This window comes from Phaenicophaeus curvirostris, chromosome Z (genome assembly GCF_032191515.1).
Source record: "Phaenicophaeus curvirostris isolate KB17595 chromosome Z, BPBGC_Pcur_1.0, whole genome shotgun sequence".
Taxonomy (NCBI): domain Eukaryota; kingdom Metazoa; phylum Chordata; class Aves; order Cuculiformes; family Cuculidae; genus Phaenicophaeus; species Phaenicophaeus curvirostris.
The window spans coordinates 72,967,871-72,988,041 of NC_091431.1; the positions used below are offsets into that span (position 1 = coordinate 72,967,871).

The 20,171-nt window shown below is 42.6% G+C and overlaps 1 protein-coding gene across 1 annotated transcript in view; it reads right to left on the bottom strand.

Moving 5' to 3' along the window:
- LOXHD1 (lipoxygenase homology PLAT domains 1) overlaps window positions 1-20,171 on the bottom strand; it is a 159,274-nt gene that overhangs the window by 25,428 nt on the left and 113,675 nt on the right. The window contains exons 34-37 of the mRNA XM_069880363.1: window positions 16,087-16,272; window positions 12,357-12,484; window positions 7,607-7,724; window positions 519-696 (exon numbers count right to left, since the gene is read on the bottom strand). Coding sequence (XP_069736464.1) covers window positions 519-696; window positions 7,607-7,724; window positions 12,357-12,484; window positions 16,087-16,272 — 610 coding nt within the window. The remainder of the gene's footprint in view (window positions 1-518; window positions 697-7,606; window positions 7,725-12,356; window positions 12,485-16,086; window positions 16,273-20,171) is intronic.

The following is a 20,171-nucleotide window of genomic DNA, read 5'->3' on the forward strand; positions in this document are numbered from 1 at the left end:
GTGGTTATTCACAGCATGAGATGAATGGTCTCAAGACACTTTGAAAAAGAGGGTGAATAATTGCTGTCATTTTTGAGGAAAGGAGATAGTGCTGACTGAAACCCAGGATCCTGTCAGCTTTGACCATAACCTGCTTTTCTATTCTGTGTGTATGGACACAACCTGATAAAAAAGAAAAAAGGGGTTCCTGACCATCACAACATGGTCTAGCTTCTGTTAAGGTTTCTTCAGAGGAAGCAGCAAGCAGTCAGATCAAGGTCTTATATCTCAATATTTTGTGCCCAGTGCTCAAATGAGGATGAATCCCACAGTATAACATTCATAGAATCATAGAATCACAGAATCACAGAATCACAGAATCATGTAATGATGAACAGCCAGCCAAAATGGTGATGTTTCCGCATAGTAGGATTGAGTATGCTTTTTAACATAATTTCAAATAAGACCGGAGAAGTTTTCCATGGCTATAATTAAAACTCCATGCTAGAAATGTCATAAAAAATCCACCACGGACATACCTCCAACATCACTGGTTTTAACCTGAAGAGTGTATGTTGTATCCTCCATCATCTGCTTATCATTTATCACAGCTGGCATCTCACACAGAAGACTTCCCTTCTCATTTTTTAGCTTCGACAGCCATCCGCCATAGGTAAACGTGGCCACTTCTTGATTGGTCAGGTTCCTCAGGGTGATCTGTGAAGAGCCAAAATAAAGGAAAAAAAATTCAGCTAGAGTTCATCTACTGTTTGAATGAGGGCAAAGATGAAACTTCTGAAGTTCATTGTGTGATCAGACATGGGTAGAGCTCAGTCATAGCTTCAAAACCTGCACTGAAGTCCTCTGAGATAAACAGAGGTGCGAACAATATTTGCTGTGGTGACTTGTCCTGAGAAACTGTCTTCATAACGTTGGATGTTTTCTTGCATCAGATAAAGCACATGAAGAAATTTGGTCCTCTGATATAAGTTATGGACAAAGTTCATCTCTAAGAGAATCACACCTTTCCTGGGAGCCATTATGGAGCTAACTCCAAAGATGAAGAAATAGAGAGTTATCAAAAACCTCACTACCACTCCTTGACCTACGCAGTATCTTTCTTTCACCTTGCTCCTCTGAGAAAACACACAGCAATCATTGTAAAGATATGCAAACTAACCTCAAACAAGTTAAAGCAGTGCAGAAGATAAAATTAGGCCAGCAAAACTTAATGCTTCACACTCTTCTCCTTCTGGGAAAAGGTGACAGAACAAACAGTATGCAACAGATATTAGTCACACTGTCTAACATGACATAGGAAAGAACTCAGATGCTGTGGTGATCAGAACAGAATAGGAAACCGTTGAGAATGATCCAGCGAGTTATTCCAACAAACACATGATAAAATGCCCTCCTTTGTGTGTCCTGTTCAGGGTGAGCTCAGTGGAGCATCAGTCTGCTGCGAGAAAGGCATTACGCTTGCCTATGGCAAAAACTTGGCAGTAAATTCCCACTAAACTGGGGGAGTTGGAAGGAAGTAAGGAGACAGGGCATTTTTGTTACCCTTGTAACAGAAGCAGGGACCATACCCGAGCGAGGCAGTGCTTCAAGAAACAGGGTCTTGCAAGGCACATCTCTGCAAGGGCCACGGAAACGTGACCCCAGACAAGTCACAGGAATGTGACATGACATTAGGAAGAAAGAAATCATGCAGTGGTGGAAAATGTTGCATTAAAAGGGGCACCAGGAGGTGTCTAGTCGCACCTCTGGCTCCAACTAGGCCTAAGTGCAAGGCCATGCCCAGCTGAGTCTTGAAAATCTTCAAGGGTGGAGATTCCCCCAGTAGTGTGGGCGTCCACCCTAGGGCTGCATCACTCCCACTGGGAAGATATTTTCTTCCTTAAATCTGATCAGGATTTTCCTAGCTGCAGGTCATGTTCACTGCCTCCTGCCCTTTCACTATTCACCTCTGAGAAGAGACTGAATTGATGTAACCTCCATTTAAGCAGCAGAAGACTGCAATTACACTCTCCTTAGACTTTTCTTTTCAAGGCTTAAAAATTCCATTTACCTTAGCCTTTCCAAGAGTGCCGTATGCTTCAGCCCTTTGACTATCTTAGTGACCTTCCACTGCACTCTGATATATCAGCCTAAGAAACTTATAAAACTTATCTTGAGATAAAATGTGCTCAAGTTCTCTCCTCAAACTGCATGTGTCCCAGCCCATGCACTTCTGTTGACCCCAACTAAACTTTGCCAGCGCCTTTAGCAGTTCAAAAGAATTTTGCTCCAGGTTATAAAAAAATGACTTTAAAGAGAGCAGTAGCTACACTGAAGCTGAATCAGCAGCCGTGCTATTCGTGTATTGTACAGTTCTGTGGGTAGGACACTCATCTGGGGTTTTCTCTCTGCCTGGTGCTAAATGGGGATCTGTATCACAGCACCTTCATCCCAGAGGTACAGGACATTTTGGGCTGTTGAAGCTGTCCCATTTTTCTGAAAAGCTGCTTATTCACAGACAGTGACACTATTACTTTGTGGTCAAAAAACTGCTCTATGTGTCAAGAGGTGTTGAATCAAATCCTTGCTTTGAACCAAGAAGAAATTAGGTTTCCAACACCCCAGCTGGTGCCCTCTCTGCTGGGAAACAGGCCAGAAGGAAGTCTCCTCTCTCAAGGATGAGTGAGTGATATATACATCCTCTTAAGAGTCCAGCCAAGAAACTTTTCTTTGGCTAAAATTCATAAATTTGAATTGTGAATAATCTTAGGTTGACTGAAAATGACCCATTTTCCCCCCTTAGATAAACTATTTGCTGGAAAATATTCAGGCATCTATACCTCTGCCCTGCTTAGGAAGGACAGTGACACTGTTAATAGCAAAATGGCCTGAGCAAAGCTTGCAGGGAGATGTCAGGAAAGCACTGGGGGGTAGAAGCAGATTAGACTTGCCAGCTGGAGTGTGCTTGCAGACAGAGAGCTAACCTCTCACAAATAACCAGCCCATGCCCAGTGCTCCAGATGCTGTCTGGGAAAAGCTGTTTGGCTACTAAAACCACAGGAACAAAATGCCCTTTCTTTCCATCCCCAGCCCCTCACCCAGGATGAGAAATTTCATCTACGCGTAGCTTCAGGTAAGCAGTTAGCACAGAGAGAGCGAGCAGCCTCTGCTATCTCATCCTGGGTGCTTTTCCAGAGGTGAACAGATAGGAGAAAGAGACTCACAGCATGAGCTTTGTTTGCTCAGGGGAGATCACAGCAAGAGACATGGATGCAGCAGGAAACCTGTGGCAGGCTTATTGCTTGTGGGTGTGTTGATTGGCTTACCTACCACAAGCCACCGAAACACCAGGCATCCTGCCCAAGCACATCATGTCAGCTCTTCCCATGGTCAGTGCTCAGAGCTGGGTATCCCCAGGGAAGCAAGACATCCCACCCAAGCTATGGGCAGATAAACAGCCATTTCAGGCCTCTCTTCCTCTCTCTTTCTCTCTCCTGAACACAGAGGGTGCCTAAATTATTTGGTAGAAAAGGAGAAAGCTGAATGTAGCTTTTTGAATGGCTAAAACAGCACAAAATCAATCCCAGCCTACAAGGAGATATTTGTGGGTGTTGCACGCACACAGGATGATGCAGGATTTTGATTTGGATCGTGATGGTCAAGAAAGTCAACTCAGGGAGCTGAGCTGACGCTATTTTTATACTGTCTGTTCCTCTTAGAAAATTTAGGTATCACTTGGCAATGAGAGTGCTGCTTTTGATTGCATCTAAACTATTTTTTTTAGGATATCTAGAACTTGCTGTGGACCACGTCCATCCTTTTAAGCTCAAAAGTTATCACTAATTAGGCATAGGTTTTAACTGGCCTGTAGAAGACCTATAGAAATGAAAAGGAAATGGGAGCAGTACTTATGAATAAAATGTTGATAATTTGCTTTGTAGCTGAGCAAATTTAGTAGCTGACAAGAATATTAAACCAGCAACTTGAAATTAATTGTGCAGTGTATCCTGTATCAGAAAAGGCTTGACAAGTCCAATGATTTGATTTACCTCAACCCAACCTTCTCCCACCTGCAGTGTAAAACATGCTCTGCAGGGGCTCACACCTCCCTAATGCCAAAGCACATAGGTCTTGGGTTTCATCTTTAAAGACTCAGCCACAGGTTTTTGTGGTTCTGTTGCATATTATTAGGCTTTGCTTAAAACCAGAGTCCTCTGATGGTAAAACAAAAAGACTCTGCGCTGTTGCAAAGAACAACAGTCAGCTTCAGTAATAACGAATTGTCTCAAAATCTCCTAATCTCCTTTATATAAAAGAAAAATAACTGAATAAAGACCAAGTCCCACATTCAGGATTATTCGTGAAGTGTGAATGCAATGCAATTAGTGCTTCATTAAGACAGCTTCTTATCTGCCTGGCTTTGACAGCACAAAGTAACATTAAAATTCTGAGGGAAGCAACTCTGCAGAATTCAACAGTCTTACAATACATGTTATTTCACTCTGAGAGCTCTCTTCCCTTCTAATTTTTAGCTTTTCAGCTTCGTATCTAATACACTGGGCAGCAGGTGAAATCATCATGTGGTCTGAGGGACTGGCAATCCCAGGAGAATGTCTCCAAACCATGCATTTATATAAGTTGCCTAATTAGAAGTCATGATTTTTTATGCAAATGATGGTAAAACACTGGCACAAGTTACCCAGAGAGGTGGTGGATGCCCCACCCTTGGAAATGTTCCAGGCAGGGTTGGATGGGGCTCTGAGCAACCTGACCGAGTTGAAGATGTCCCTGCTCACTGTAGGTGTTTGAACTAGATGACCTTTAAGGATCCCTTCAACCCAGAATGTGTCGTGAGTCTATGATTCTATTCTCAGATTTTTCAGAGTCACAGAGCAACTTCATGGCAGCTTGGTGTGGAAGAACCTGATATTCAGCATCAGGTCAGAGGACCTGACTATGACCTATCTCTCCCAGCAGTGGTGATATCAGGAAGTGTTGCTCAGCTTTAGAGAGTTTTCAATATGTCTCTGTGCATAGCAATAATCAATAATATTCATTTTGGCCAAACCCATCACTGATCCCTGTAGAGGATTAAGTGTCAAGTATATAAATCTTATTGCCACTTTTGGTGCATTTTGAATCTTTGGCACCAAGTTCATTACTTTGTTGAGGTTCTGAATGAAGTTTTGATGTATTTTATGTTGACAGAAATTAGAAAAGGGCTACTTCTTTGCTTGCAAATAGAATCTTTTGGCTGCGTACATTATCATTGATAATATACGCATTTTAATTAGTACTTTTGCACTTCTATTACTGGTAAACTAAAAGCAGCATGAATTATGACCAGCAACATTTTACAGAAAGACCAAAGAGAATTAAAAAGATCATTTATTGTAATTCTAATAGAACAAGAAAACTGAGAATATCCTGTAGATAAATGGAGCAACAAATGGTTAATTACAGGGTTGATGGCTTAATCTAGCTTCTCATTTCACTGTGCTAGTTAGCACTAACTGTGAACCATCTGTCTGAGAGTTTAGCACTACCCCCACAAGTATTTCATTATGCAGTTTTAATATGCACTTTTGACAGAAATGGAAATGGGCTCAGATCAGTTTTCATGTCACACCAGGCTACATAATTTTTCAAGGCTGGAATACAAATCAGAGAATACAAATCCTTCCTCCCCTCCTCCAGAGCACTCCTGTCCTCACTGTCTGCCTGGGAATGCAAATGCTATGTTTACCTTTGCAGGGAAAGTAGGAAAGAAAGCTAATAAATAAAGTTCTCTTCATATCGCTGGAGCTAGAAGATCTTCCATGGTCTGTTTCTCTAGGAAAAATTGTAATACAGGTACAATTTTCCCAAGCTGCTACAATCTTGTTCTCAAACAGTTGCAGGCATGGTGTGCCTATTACTTCCCTAGAGCTCCAAGAGGGCTATAAACCCATCATATGAGTCCATATGAGAGTCCTTTTTGTCTGCTTCTCTGTGAAAGCCTTGCCTTGGGTGGGGCAGTCAAGCAGGATGGATTGTTGGTCAGAACTGGCAACAGGAGCATGTGAAGGTGCTACCTACCACTAAAGATGTGGGTGTCCCTTGCCTTTGAGCTATTGTTATTTCACAACTGAAAGATCTGGAATGCCTCTGGATGAATAAGCTTTATTTTGTTTCATTTTATGTGAATTCGATTTATAAAACTCAGGTAAGTGGCAGGGAACTAGCAAAGGGAGTTTGACCAAGATAACTGAATCAAATCAGAGAGCAGATTGAGTTATTCCTTAGGCATAGAGAGAAAAATTGTGTCTGTGGAAGATATTTGGAAGATATAAGCGGGAGGTCTAGTACTTTGGCAAACTGCACAAGAGTTGCTGAGAAAAAATGTAGAAGTGACAAAGCTCAAGTACAAGAAGGTACGGCGCACAGGAATGCTTTATAGACCATGCTACTAGAGTCACAGAATCGTAGAATGGTTTGGGTTGGAAGGGACCTTAAAGCCTATCCAGTTCCAACACCTTTGTTATGGCTAGCAACACCTTCCGCTGGATCAGGTTGCTAAGAGCCACATCCAGCCTGGTCTTAATAGAGGTGAAGGGTATTTCATCACTTTGCTGGAAACTAGTGGCCATCTAGGACCATTGTTTAGGAACATGTTATTTTTGAAAAAATGAAGAAAAGTTTCAGACTAGTCAAAAGGATAAGGGACCCAACAAAAAAAATCTTTCACTATTCTTAATGACCATAGATTAAGCTATCTGGATCTTAACCTATTCTCAAAGGAAAGTCAAGAAACAGAAATTCAGTAGGAGAGCTACTCCAGAAAAAGTGTGCTAAATGAACATGGCAGAGGTGTGTTTCTACCTTAATGACATCTGACGGTGTGAATCTGTGCATCACTCCATCTCTATCCTACAAGTAAAATTATAAGGACCCATAACTAGCAAAATACATTTTCGTGCCTAAATATGTGAAATATGTGATGTTTACATAGGGTTGATGGTTTAGTAGAAAAGATAAAGGCAAGAACGGTGCTTTTGTGTGAGACAGGACACCAGGGAGAAGTACAGTCAACAGAAGTGGCAGGAGCTGCTTTGCGTGCTGTATTTAAAACACAAGAAGAAACTGACACCTTACTTGTATGGAGAAGAAAAGAAATAAATACATCTGTGTGCTAGAGTGAAAAAGCAAGGGGAGAGCTGTGATGCTTCACCTGAAAGAATGGATTATTTGGAAATATCCTACCCAGACAAGGCTCACACTAGCTGTCCCTGCCTGGCAGAAGGTGATATGCTCTCCCATGGGGTTTGATAATGGCAAGGGTCTGCAGGAGCTGAGGGTACATCCCAAGGACCAAAAAATATTGCAGGTGCCCTGGGTGGCAAGGCTATTCTGCAGGAAGGGAGAGTGAGATCTAACAGCAGAGACTGTGATAAACCTTTACAGCACAGCTTTTGCTCTTGCTCTCTATTTTGATTCAAGTCCTACAGGAGAAAACACATGAGAAACTAAATGGAAAGAGGCAGAAAACAAATGAAATGGAATCACTCTCTGCTTTTCTCTTTCTGGAGGGCTGAGAGGCTTCAACATAAGCAGACTGCAAACAGATGCGTGACGTGAGGTGTGTTACCGTTTCCATGAACCAGTGCGGTCGAGTCCCCTTCCCATCCGTCCGAATCCTCATCTTCCGGAGGGGTGCGATATCGGCTATCTCCATAATGAAACTGTCCACTTGGCCTCGCTCAAATCTGGAAGGATTGAAAAATTGGCAAGGTTTCCCACTGCTTTACAGACTCATTTTGTCTCAATCCCCTGTCCATGCTGCAACTCACACCTTGCCAACAGCCTCAAATTAAAAGTTTATGAGTGTGCTTTACTGGACTTGAGCATTTCTGTCCTGCCATCACCAGCTACTGTGCTTTTGGCAAGATACCTCAGTGCAGATCTGTCAGGGATTCCTCCTCCCCTAGAAAATCAGTCCCATACAAGGCACCTGGAGTTGTTCCAGGCAGCCTGTAGCATACATTATCGCTCTGTTTGTAACCAGGAAAATAGACACTCACAGTCAGTTTTATGTACATCGCGTTCCTTCTGGCATTGGCCCATGGGCTTGCCCTCAGCCCATCCCAGCTAGAAGGCAAAGCAATTTTGCTTAATCTTCTTTCACTAAGATGCAGCACATAACTTTCCTTTGCTGCGGTGATAGACAGCTCCTGCAGCTCAGCTAAATACCGCAACCTGATTGCAAGCTGGAGCCCAATGCCTACATTTAGCAAATGCAGGCAAATTGTGTTAGAAAGGAGCCAAAACCAACTGTCCTGCATGCCCCTCCTGAATTTAGGGAATTTGGATTTGCAAACTAGTTCCGCCTTTGGTAAGAACCTGGATAGGTTTGTGTGACAATGCATGAAATATCTTTCCCCACGCTTGGCTGCTGCACATAGGCACTAAGATACGTTGGAACTGCTCATCCATAGCAATCAGCAGAAAGCAGGAAAAGGGGAAAAACTAACATATGCTTCTTGAAGAAGGTATTACACTGGCCTGCCTCCCTCTTAGCATCAATGGTGCTAGGAAGAAAGCCTCAGGTTTAATATTACTCTGTTTAGAAGAAGTGGACCTTCTAGGTTTGCCCCCAAAATAATCTAGCAGACCCACTGTGGGCTTGGAGATGGAAATCAAGACCTTGCTAACTAGAAGACCAAATCCAGAGGGTCTACCAAGCTACTGAGGCTGCTTTTTTGTGTAAACTTCTCTTTGTGAGCTACTTGTATTTGCAGAGAGGTTTGGAGACAACTCTGCAAACTGTGGCCACAGTCATAAACTAGACAATCCATAATGATGATATGTCATTCCTAGCAATGTACTTAGCCTCCTACAGCTGTGCAGTGCCAGGATATGGAAAAAAAACCCTTTCTTTACCAGTCTCTGCTCAGATTACCCCCTGCAGAATGAATGTGATTATCCTCACACCATTATCTAAGCCTGCATAGCTGCAAATGTTAGCAACAGCGATTGGCTCAAGCCTCTCGTTTTTCATCCAGGCATTGCTTTCCCTGCACTCCCAGAGGCATTTGGATAGGGCATTTTGGTCCCAGTCCATTTCTAGTCATTGAGGGTTATGTTTGCTCTTTGAGAAACTCCCCTCTCTCTTGTTATTTGTCTTTCTGTGGTACTGGGTACTAAGACAGCCTGTCTCACTGTGAGAAACAGAATGTGCTTTTGTGCTTAGACTGGATTGATTTCCACTTCTACTTAAGAAAAAGGTGTGACCCTTCTAGCCTGAATTATCCCATGATCCTATGATCAGTTTTCATTACAATCACTGTTACCTACAAAGCTGCATGGAATTCTCTCACTTTGCTCCTTTCTAGGCTGAGGAATTCCAAGCTAAACAGTCTGTTAGCAAAATAAACCATTATTTATCTGCAGTAAATGCCATGCTTACAATTTGTAAGGCTGCTGTTCACCTGCTGCTTCCAGGAAGTCATCACACGAGAGGAAAGAAATTGCTAAAGTGACAAACTGGGTGACCCAAGAGCTCTTTTCTATCCCTTATTTATATAAACAGGAGCATAAGCCTGAAAAAAATTGAGAAGGGAAGAAGTACCCAGACATGCTGACTGCCACTATTTCTTTTCCTGGTCACTGAAGCATTTATCTGAGGGATTTCATTGAGATTTCCTACCCATACCTGCACTTATAAATATTTCTATTGCCCAGAGGTCTTGGCAATAACAGTAATGTAGCTAAAATTGCTCTAAATCTGCAGCAGCTTAGACAGACAGTTCTTCGTAATGCACTAAGCTGCTGTGAGTGAATTGGCATTGGATGTCCCCTATAAAGATGAAGTGTCTTTTACCACTTGGTTCCAGTGGCTCTCACCCATTCCTTGCTGCTTGTGCAAAAAAAAATGGTTGGACTCGATGATTCAGTGGGTCTTTTCCAACCTGGTGATTCTATGATTCTATGAAAGTCTGGCAAGATTTAAATGCAAAACAAGAGCTGGGGAAGCCTGTGTTGTTAATAGCTGGATGAAGACTGGTGGGAGTGGTGTGCAATCAGGCAGAATTTGCATTTGGGGACTCACATGTTCTCTGCTGAGTGTTAATGAGATAACAAGGGCTCTGTACAGGAGGTGGGATATAGAGCATCTTCAGCTAGCAGAGATGTGGCTGTACATCCCCAAAGAATAGCACAGCATCGTGGGGATATTAGCACATTAATACCTGTGTTTTACACATCCTTCTTCTTTATACAGTCCCAGAGAATTTTCATCACCATTTGCAGATCTTGTACTTGCAGAAAACAACCCAAGCAAGTAATAACATACAAAATATGTGGACCTCTCTACAGCGTTTTCATACCCTCATGACAGACATTATCCATCCTACCCATGTAGACAGATAAATGGGATGTCTTCTTGTAGGCCACAGAGTTTAGGCATATCACTTGCCTGGCCATGTGGAGAGAAATTGTAGTCCCTCTCTTGAAGGGCTGGAGCTGTCTTTGTCTCTTTTAGAGATATTTGGTTAAAGTACCCTGACACGAATTCTGCTTTACTTTTAAATACCAGTGGTCATTGTCCATTTTCCCACCACTAGGACTGAATATTGGGCTTAAAGTACAATCATAGAATCATAGAATCATAGAATCACAGAACCACAGAATAATAGAACCATAGAATCATACAATAATTTGGGTTGGAAGGGACCTTAAAGATCACCTAGTTCCAACCCCCTTGCCATGGGCAGGGTCATCCCGGTAGACCAGGCTGTCCAAGGCTCCATCCAACATGACCTTGAACACCTCCAGGGATGGGGCAGCCACAAACATTTGGGACTGTCTGGGGTCTTGGAAGGGGGTCATCACCAACAACCAGACACGCTGGTAGCCCAGGTGCCTTTGGAATTCTCTCTGTGATAGGGAGTAAGGCTAAGAGCTAGGACTTTCTGCATGACTCAGTTGTGCTTCTCACGGAGATTTTAGTCAGCAGCACCTCTGCTATATTTTTTTTTTTCAGAGCAAACAAGGCTCATGCTTGTTACTAACTAAACATATGAAGGTTTCAAGCTTAGCTGAACACGCTTACCCAGACACCCACTCTGCTATGACAGCTGCAAGTAAAACATCCCCTGAGCAAACACCTCTAAGAAGGGAGCCTTATCTTCAATTATCCAGCCCACACATGGTATACAAAGCTGTGGAGGAAGAACTGCATGGCGAGGAAGCTGGGGGAAGAGTCCATCATCACCTCAGGAAGCTCAGCTTGAACCATGTGGCCAAAAGTTCCTGCCTTCCCGATGCTCGGGAGATGCTTTGCTGATTAAGATCAGAGGTAGTCAATTAATTCAGTTTAAGGTTAATGAAAAGCATGTCTAAAAACTGATTAGTGCCATGTTCATTCTTGCCAAAGCTTTGAGTACTGAGGGAGGTGCTGGGAAGGAACAGGAAAACTTGAGGAAATGGACTAGTGGCAAGTGGATATTTTTGGTTTACAGAAGTGCTGTCATCAGATTGGGATTACAGTGTTAGCTGCTTCTGCTGAAGAAAACATGAGATTTCTTCTTTTTAGTCAAACCAGAGCACACAGTGCAGAACTCCACCCAGCTCGTGGCATGTTTACATCTTTTTACCCCATAAGACCACATCTGGGCAGGCAGATGTCGTCATGTGTCCCTGTTGTGCCAGCTGTAGACAAGCCAGCTCCAGTTCCAAAACCTCGTGGTTACATTAGTGTGGCACAGAGCCCAAGCTAAGAAACCCTCTTCTCAGCAAGGCCTTCATATTATCAGCTCAGGCCCTGGCATCTCTCATGCAGCTTCTGGACCAAGCTGGCTGACATCTGGCCAGCAAAGCCAACTTGAGGAGCATACAGAGGATCAGCACCTTCCCATCACAGGCACTTCCTAAGGCAGGTATGCGCATGTTAGTTTGTCTTTCTTCATCACGGTGTTACTCATGCATTCCCAATAAATAATGTTTAAATTAAATTACTTATTTTCCCACAAAAGATCCATTTTGCAGAATTTGCACCTGTGGTTTCATGTAATGTTTACAGATCGTCTTGGAGATGATGCAAGACATTAAAATTCATACTTTTGTTCTAAACTTTCAACTCTAAATCCGTGAGGAACAGGTCAAATGAAACAGCAAATGATGTAGGTTGAGTCCCCTGGCCACACAGTGCTCTCCTTTTCGTTGCTAAACATACTATAACAACAGCTACAAAGGGCACAGTTCTGAATCTATAAAGTAAATGGGAGTTTATCTTTGTATTTCAGTGGGAGCATGTCCAAAGCCCAAAGTGCATCTCATCTTGACACCAGCATCTGTCATCACTCCACTTCTGATGAGTAAAACTGACAAAGATATTGTACCTGTCTCCATTTTTTTCCAGCTGCATCTCCTCAGTGGTCCCATTGGATCCAAAGACAGTCATGAAAATACTGGTGTCAGTACCACCACTTTCGATGTCTCCAGTCACAACAGTGACTTCATAGAGGATCTGGTAAAGATTTGGAACAATCAGAAGGTCTTATTTAAACAACCGTCCTTAATGCATACAAAAGCCTGGGCAAAATGCTAGACAGGCTCTGTAGGAGATCTGCTTCTTTGCTAGAAATAGCTACAACACAATATCTTGGGTTCTCTCCGCACTGTGGTTCTCAGAAGCAACGTTAGATATTGCAGCTTGCTACAGGATCTTCCTCTTTGCATCATCTATGACTTTTTCCGCAGATTTTCTCAGCTCAGATAGGCTCAGAGAGAGAAATATCCATTTTGACAACCATATGCTTGGGGAGCAATGAAGACCTTGTAAACATCAGTGTGTGGGTCTCCAACCCTCTGCTACTGCCATCTCCTCCCAGCCACCTCCCAGAGCTCCAGACCTCCATACTGTACCACACTTCTGCCATTTTTAAAAGCAGCTCTCAAAGATATGATTTTTTTTTATTTTCCTTGACTGCAAAATACTTCCCCCAAGTGTTCGGTGTCCATCTGGGCAACACGTAGCCTGAGACCACCAATAGATTTAAAATCTATACATCCAGACGCTCTGTACAGCAGAAAAACACAGCTGCCCTATTTCCCAGTGGGATGCACACTGCTGCATTGAACACAGAGCGTTCTCAGATCTTGTACATTAAAGGTATGCCAATTTGTGAAAAGATGTTTTGCACCATTTTCACCTGATTAGCCTACCTTTGTTCTTTTCTCCTGACATGTGAATAATAAGATTCAGAATAAAATATTTCAAAAGCGTGCAAGTCCCAGTGGCTGTCAGTAGCATTAAGACTTTTAGGCCGTGCAGACGCTTTCAAGATCGTACCTATGGCAACAAGACCTCTGGTTTTAAGAAGTGGAGGAATATCAAGAAACAGCCCCAACAAACCCTATTTCAAATAGTGCACAGCTAGGCAAGATTTATTGGCCTGAGTTGTGGTTGCCACAGTGCAAAAAGAATAATACAAGGGAAAAAAATATATTCACAGTTGTTCAATGTTGAGTAACCTGTCCAACACATATTCATACACACATTTTACATCACAGGAGAGCATCGTATTTGCTATACATGGGAGAAGCAACACTCTTTTACAAATTCATTAAAGGTTTTTTAGTGACTTTGGTGGATATAACTAGCTTCTCTATGTATGGAAATGCAAATAATTAAAACACAAATTGGGGAATATCAAGCCAAGAAGAAAAATAAATTGAAATGGGTATGTGTGGCTGTGGAAGAGTCAAGCAAAAGCAAAGCAAAAACCATTTGTTTTCCCAAAGCAATTAAAAGTATTAGTCTTCTTTGAACTCTAAAAAAAAAATTTAAATGTAGTTTCTAACTACAGATATTTATGAGGGAACAGTCCCTAATTCCCACAACTAGAAGACTGATCAGAGAGTCAAATGCACACTTCTGATATTATGTTTCAAGCAACATCCCTGACTTCCTTCAAACCTTTTAGCTAGTTTCTGGCTTAGCATCACAGAAAAAAATTTAGTCATGTGTCATTTTGGGCATGCTTATGAAAATAAATATTCAGGATTGGGCTTTTAAAGGAAAGCTGAACATCAGACTTCACTAACACTCACATCAATCTACAGCAAACCATCAGCTAACCAATCAGAGTTTGGAAATCTTATGCAGGAGGTCAAACAACCACTGGGAGGGTTTTGAGAGACTAGGTTTTAATCCTGGTGTTCAATCTGAGGGAGTTGATTTTCCCTCTTAGGTCAATTCTACCACAAAAGCCTGCATTGAGCTGCTGAATCCTTCACAGATGCTAAAACTGTTATCATGCTTTTGTGTGTCTAAGGAAGAAAAAAGATTTCACGAGAGTGTCTGCAGCTTGGGAATCAAGAGCAGCATAAAGAAAAATTAACATCCTATGAAAGTGTAACATCACTGTAAATAAAGGCACATCTATAGAGATTTTAAATTGCCACACAGGTGCTAAATGCAGTGTTATTATACTATTCATCCAGACTGTTATTTCTAATATAAAATCTTAAATCCAAAATCAGCATAGCTAGGCTTTCCAATTGTACGTGTCTGAAATATGGAATAGCACACTTCGAATTTCATATATATGGATGAAAAGACTACATAGTTATTTCACTGCTTATTCAACTTCTATCAGTTATTCATTTCAAAGATCAAGCTTACCCATGTCTTCATGTTTTAACAAATTCCAATTATTATTAGTTTCTAACTGAATTCCATTTCCCTAACCCATCTTAGAAAAGCCGATATAGACCCTATCTATGCAAATATTAAATTACCTCCCCTATTCTAATTTGACAAGGCAGATGTGTCTCCTCAAAGAAAGCATGATGGATTTGGATTACACCAAGGTGTTCACCTGGCAGCTCCCCCAGCTCTACAGGTACCAGGTGATGCAGCATGTGGTTCAGGTATGGTGAACAAAATAAGGACATGGTGCTGAACTGTGTCCTACCTGCTCTGCCCTACCCTGCACCTCTGCCTATGCCATGGCTACATCCAGACAGCATTATAAAACTCCCCTAAGTGGCAAAATCAAAGAATCTCTTAGATTGGAAGAGACTCTTAAGATCACAGAGTCCAATTGTAAACCTTACCCTGCCAAGTCCACTACAAAACCCTGTTCCTAAGCAACACATCTACATGTCTTTCAAATACCTCCAGGGATGGTGACTCCACCGCTTCTCTAGGCAGACTGTTCCAACCCTTGACAAAGAATTTTTCCTAATATCCAATCCAAATGTCCCCTGGCAAAACCTGAGGTCATTTCTCCTCACCTTATCACTTGTTACTTCATGAAGAGACCAATACCCACCTCACCACAACCTTTTTTCAAGGAATTGTAGACAGTAGTAAGGTCTCCTCTCAGCCTCCTTTTCTCCAGACTGAATAACCTGAGCTCCCTCAGCTACTCCTCATAACCCCTGTGCTCCAGACTCTTCTCCAGCTCTGTTCCTTTCCTCCGGATGCACTCCAGCCCCTCAATGTCTTTCTTGAACTGAGGGGCCAAAAATTGCACCTAGGATTCAAGATGCTGCCTCACCAGTGCCAAGTACAGGGAACAATCCCCTCCTCCTGCTGGCCACACCATTTCTGATCCAAGCCAGGATGCTGTTGGCCTTCTTGGTCACCTGGGCACACTCATGGCTTGTGTTCAGCTGCTGATAGCCAACACCCCTAGGTCCTTTTCCACTCAGCAACTTTCAAGCCACTCTTCCCCAAGCCCATAGCATCGGATGGGGTTATTGTGTCCCAAGTGCAGGGCTTAGCACTAAGCTTTGTTGAACTTCATACAATTCACCTCAGCCCATTGATCCAGCCTGTCCAAATCCCTCTTTGGAGACCCTCAAACAGATCAACACTCCCTCCTGATTTGGTGTCATCTGAAAACTTACTGAGTTCTCTGGTCCAGACCACTGAGAAAGATAATAGACATGGTGCTATACCATCCCATAGATTTTGCTAAAGAATAAACAAATAAACCCTCTGCAAATAGAAGGCTCAAATCACATGTAGAAGTCAAAGTACGAAAGCTGCTGACACATAGCCTGTATCAGCTCAGGTCCATGCAACAGCTAAAGATACAGCAAGAGCTTAGAGCCTACCTTGAGGCCAATGTTAACACAGTCTGCATCCAGGATGTTGAGGATTCGTGAGGTGAGACCATCACCTTTGTCTCTGGCCAGCCAGCACTTACAGACAAAGTTATACATGAAGCCTTTGGTGGGTACAACGATGGTAAGCTCTTCCATCAGCCAGCAGCTCTCAGGGGTAGCGCCATCGTGCCCCACCTGTGAGAGTCAGCAAGAAAACACCCGCCGATTAAAGGGGGTTTCTTCAGAGGAGAGACCCTGTGTTTTAGCCATTGATGAAAGTCTAAGAGTGTTGGCTACATATACCATCACACCAACCACTTCCACAGTGGAATGGAGCAAGCTGTGAAATAGTTTGTACTGCTGCCGACCAACACGGAAGACATCAGTGTGCATTGTAGTTGATGTAGGCAAGGAAGCTCAAGTCATTATCTGCTGAGTGTGAGGGATGACAGGACACTGCCAGTCCCAAAATAAAGTAATATAGACCGGACTGACATACATGAGAACATGTCTGGTCTTCCACTACTCTATTTCTGGTCCATTGACCTTTATCTACTAGTTTGCTGATCTCAGTAGACTCATTTTTCCGTCTTTCCAACTCCTTCCACTGCTTCTGCCACACTTAGAAGTGACTATTCAAAGCTTCAGAGCCAAGATGAAAGACACAACTAGGCAAACAACTACATGCATTACACAAGCCCTCCTTCTCTCTCAAATTCACATCTAAGTTAGATACATGTATCATGCTATTCTTCTGCTTCCCACTCCCTTAAACTGCAAAAGCTCTATGTTTGTATAGAAGCCAACAGATGGAGTTTACATCTGTAGCTGGTATATTTCCAACGATGGCATCCTCTAAGCTCAAGAATGGTCCATTCTGGAGATCAGGTAGTCATACAAGACTGGCAGGAAGGCTGCATGAATGAACAAGGGGCTCTTGACAAAGCTTAAATGGAAAAAAAGAATACTAGAGCTGCCAGCAGGGATAGGACACCTGGAGAAATACAGAGGCACTGCCCACGTGTGCAGGGATGAGAACAGGAAAGCCAAAGCTCACCTGGAGCTGAATCTGGCAAGGGTTATGGACAGCAACAAGCAATGCTGTTACAGTTCTATCAGCAGCTAAAGGATACTGACGGTACAAACTTCTCCAAGAAATGGCATGTAGCCCTCTTAAATAATGTGGGTAATTCACATCAGGGTGGGCTTATAAGCATAATTATGTATTCCAGCTGATTTCCAAAACTCAGTCAGCCAGTCATGCCAATGATCTATCTGTACATAAAAGGTCAAATAAACAAGCTGCCCACAGGTCATTATTTTCAGGGAAAGTGTTCTTTGTGTCGTAACTAGGAAAATGAGGCCCTTAGCTCTTGCTGGTTTTGTTTCTAGAGTGTTAGGATATTTAGGGTTGCTTAGAAAAGAATTTTTAATAATAAGTTCATCTTGGGTGATATATATGTGATATTATTTTCCCCAAAAAAGCAAGTGATCTTTTTATCTGACTGTCTCAGCCATCACTGCTATTAGGAGTATTATTACTCTACTAATGTCTGTGCAGCTGCAGAAAATTAGAGTTATCCACTAGGGAAATTCAAGTCTACAATGGATGCATTAATTTTCAGATTCCTGGGGTGTGAGGTGAATGGGAATACAACACTTGCCTTCCCATTCTGTCTCTGGTGTCTTGGCTGGCCTTCTCCAAACCAAAAAATCCTCTGGGAGTCTCCACACAGCCTCTCAAGACCTGTTGCAGGATGAGGCAGTGGGGCAAGTCCAGGGCAATAGCTCTGCAGTGAAGCAGGGACAGGGCAGCTGGAGGGAAAATCCAAAGGAGCCCATTAAAGTCCGCTGTTCTTCTGTTTTAATTACAGCTACTTCCTAAAGCAACATTCCAAGGCATTGCTAGGTAGCAGGTTTTCACAGCAACCTTTAACTCCTTTGTTACAAGTGACTGGCCAGAAGAAAGCATGCTGCACATCCTGTTGCCTTGGAGAACCTCCACACATGCAGATTTCCAAGACCTCCAAGAACAATATTGTAAGGTCTGGGATAAACTCATCCAGTGCTGAGACTTCCTTATAGCTGGTCTTTTACAGCGTAGCACTGGGTTTTGTCTTTCAATCCAAGCAAATCTTTAGGTAGACCATGCCAACACAATGAATGGTTCAAAGCCACGGACACACCAGCAGTGTAGCCCGGATATGCATACCAGTATCACATGTTGTTTGGTCTAAGATATTTGAGCTAAGTTAGGATGATGGAATTTCAAGGGCTGATAATACTTGGGCCAGCTGAAAATCTTTCTAAATCATTCTCACATATCCTTGAAGGACTGTTGAGTATTTTGCGTCACTGAGACTAAGATGCACTATTTGCACTGCACAGCTCACAACCTTATTGAAACTGAAAGCAACAACAAGGAAAAGTGTGAGAGAATTCTAGAGGTAGGTAGAAGGAAAAATGACAAAAAAAGGGGATTTATAACTTATTTTGAAAAGTGCAGAAAATATATTAGAGACCTGAGGGTTTTCCAGGGTCAAGTCCCTAGTCCAGGAGGTACTGGACTTGCAGCACTTCACACTCCATCACACTTTGTGCTTGTGATGGAGAAAGGCTTTGAACAATAAGTGGTTTAAAAATGCAGAACAATGTACAGCTTTTCTGATCATACCTGTGTCTCTCTGCAGCAAAAGTAGTCTAGAAACAGAGATACTTTGATTCATTAGGAGAAGAAATATTAAAACTTGTTTTAAGAACACAGTATAAATTGCCCGTTCCAAATAACTTGTATTATTTATTTTCATGTCAGTGTGTCTATTAAAGTACACCAGTAGAAAATACCATATCTGTAGGCTTACAAGACAGTTATAAATGGTCCCCTTTCAAACTGCTTCATGTTCCACTGTTTCTGCTTTTACCACTATATTTGCAAGAGGAGAATAATTCCAAACTAAGACTGACATCACACTGCAAATCTTACAATCCTACTAAATCCTGCAGTCTGCTCCCTGGGTTATACAGAGGGCTTCTGGAAACTTAATCCCCATGCTATGCTATTTTCACATGTTAACTCATATTCAGAACTTCTTGCCTTCTTCCAGAAGCAGACAAATGCCAAATCTGAGAACAAACTGTTCCTCACTTTTTCTGATTAGATAACTAGCAATTTTCTGCACTATCCCCGAACACTGCAATTTTCTACAAGGAAAATATGGACTGATTCCATGGCAACCATGGCAGACTGGCACATCGGTGTTAACTCTGGGATATGAATCAAGAAGAAGAGACCCTTCAAGAAGAGGGCACTGCAGGAAGGAAGGTAGAACACCAGGAGCAGATGGCTCCTCCAGCCATGAGCTGAGGGATTACAAAGAGAAAGAGAAAAATGAGCAAGGGGAGAGGCAGCAGGCTGGTGAGATCACTGAGGATAAGGGTGAAAGAGTGCAGAAGAACATCACCCAGCTTAAAAACTATATGTTGTGTCTTTTTCTAACACTCTACTGTTCATTTGCAACCCTTTCTCTTCTTTCCCAGTTGTAATCCAGAATCACAGTATGGTCAGAGTTGGAAGGGCCCTCTGGAGTTCATCCAGTCCAACCCCCACTGCTAAAACAGGATCACCTCCAGCAGGTCACACAGGAACACATCCAGGTGGGTTTGGGTATCTCCAGAGAAGGACATCCCACACCCTCCCTGGGCAGCCTGATCCAGTGTTCTGACACCCATGCAGGAAAGAAATTTTTCCTCATGCTGAGGTGGAACTTTCCGTGCTTCAGTTTGTGCCCAGTGCCCCTTTTCCTGTCACTGGGAACAATTGAGAAGAGACTGGCCCCATCCTCTTGACACCCACCCCTTAGATATTTATAAGCATTGACAACGACCTCTTTTCTCTTCTACAGGCTAAACATTTTGAGCTCACTCATCCTCTCCTCACAGAAAAGATGCTCAAGTCCCATGATCAAACTACTTCTTTCTTGCTTCTGTCTTTTTCAAGTGTTTTCTCTTATTTTCTCCTCTTCGCTGTCCATTCCTTAAGCTACTCACCATCTCTTTTCAAGTGACTATTTCTTTCTTCCTCCAACTCCTTCTCT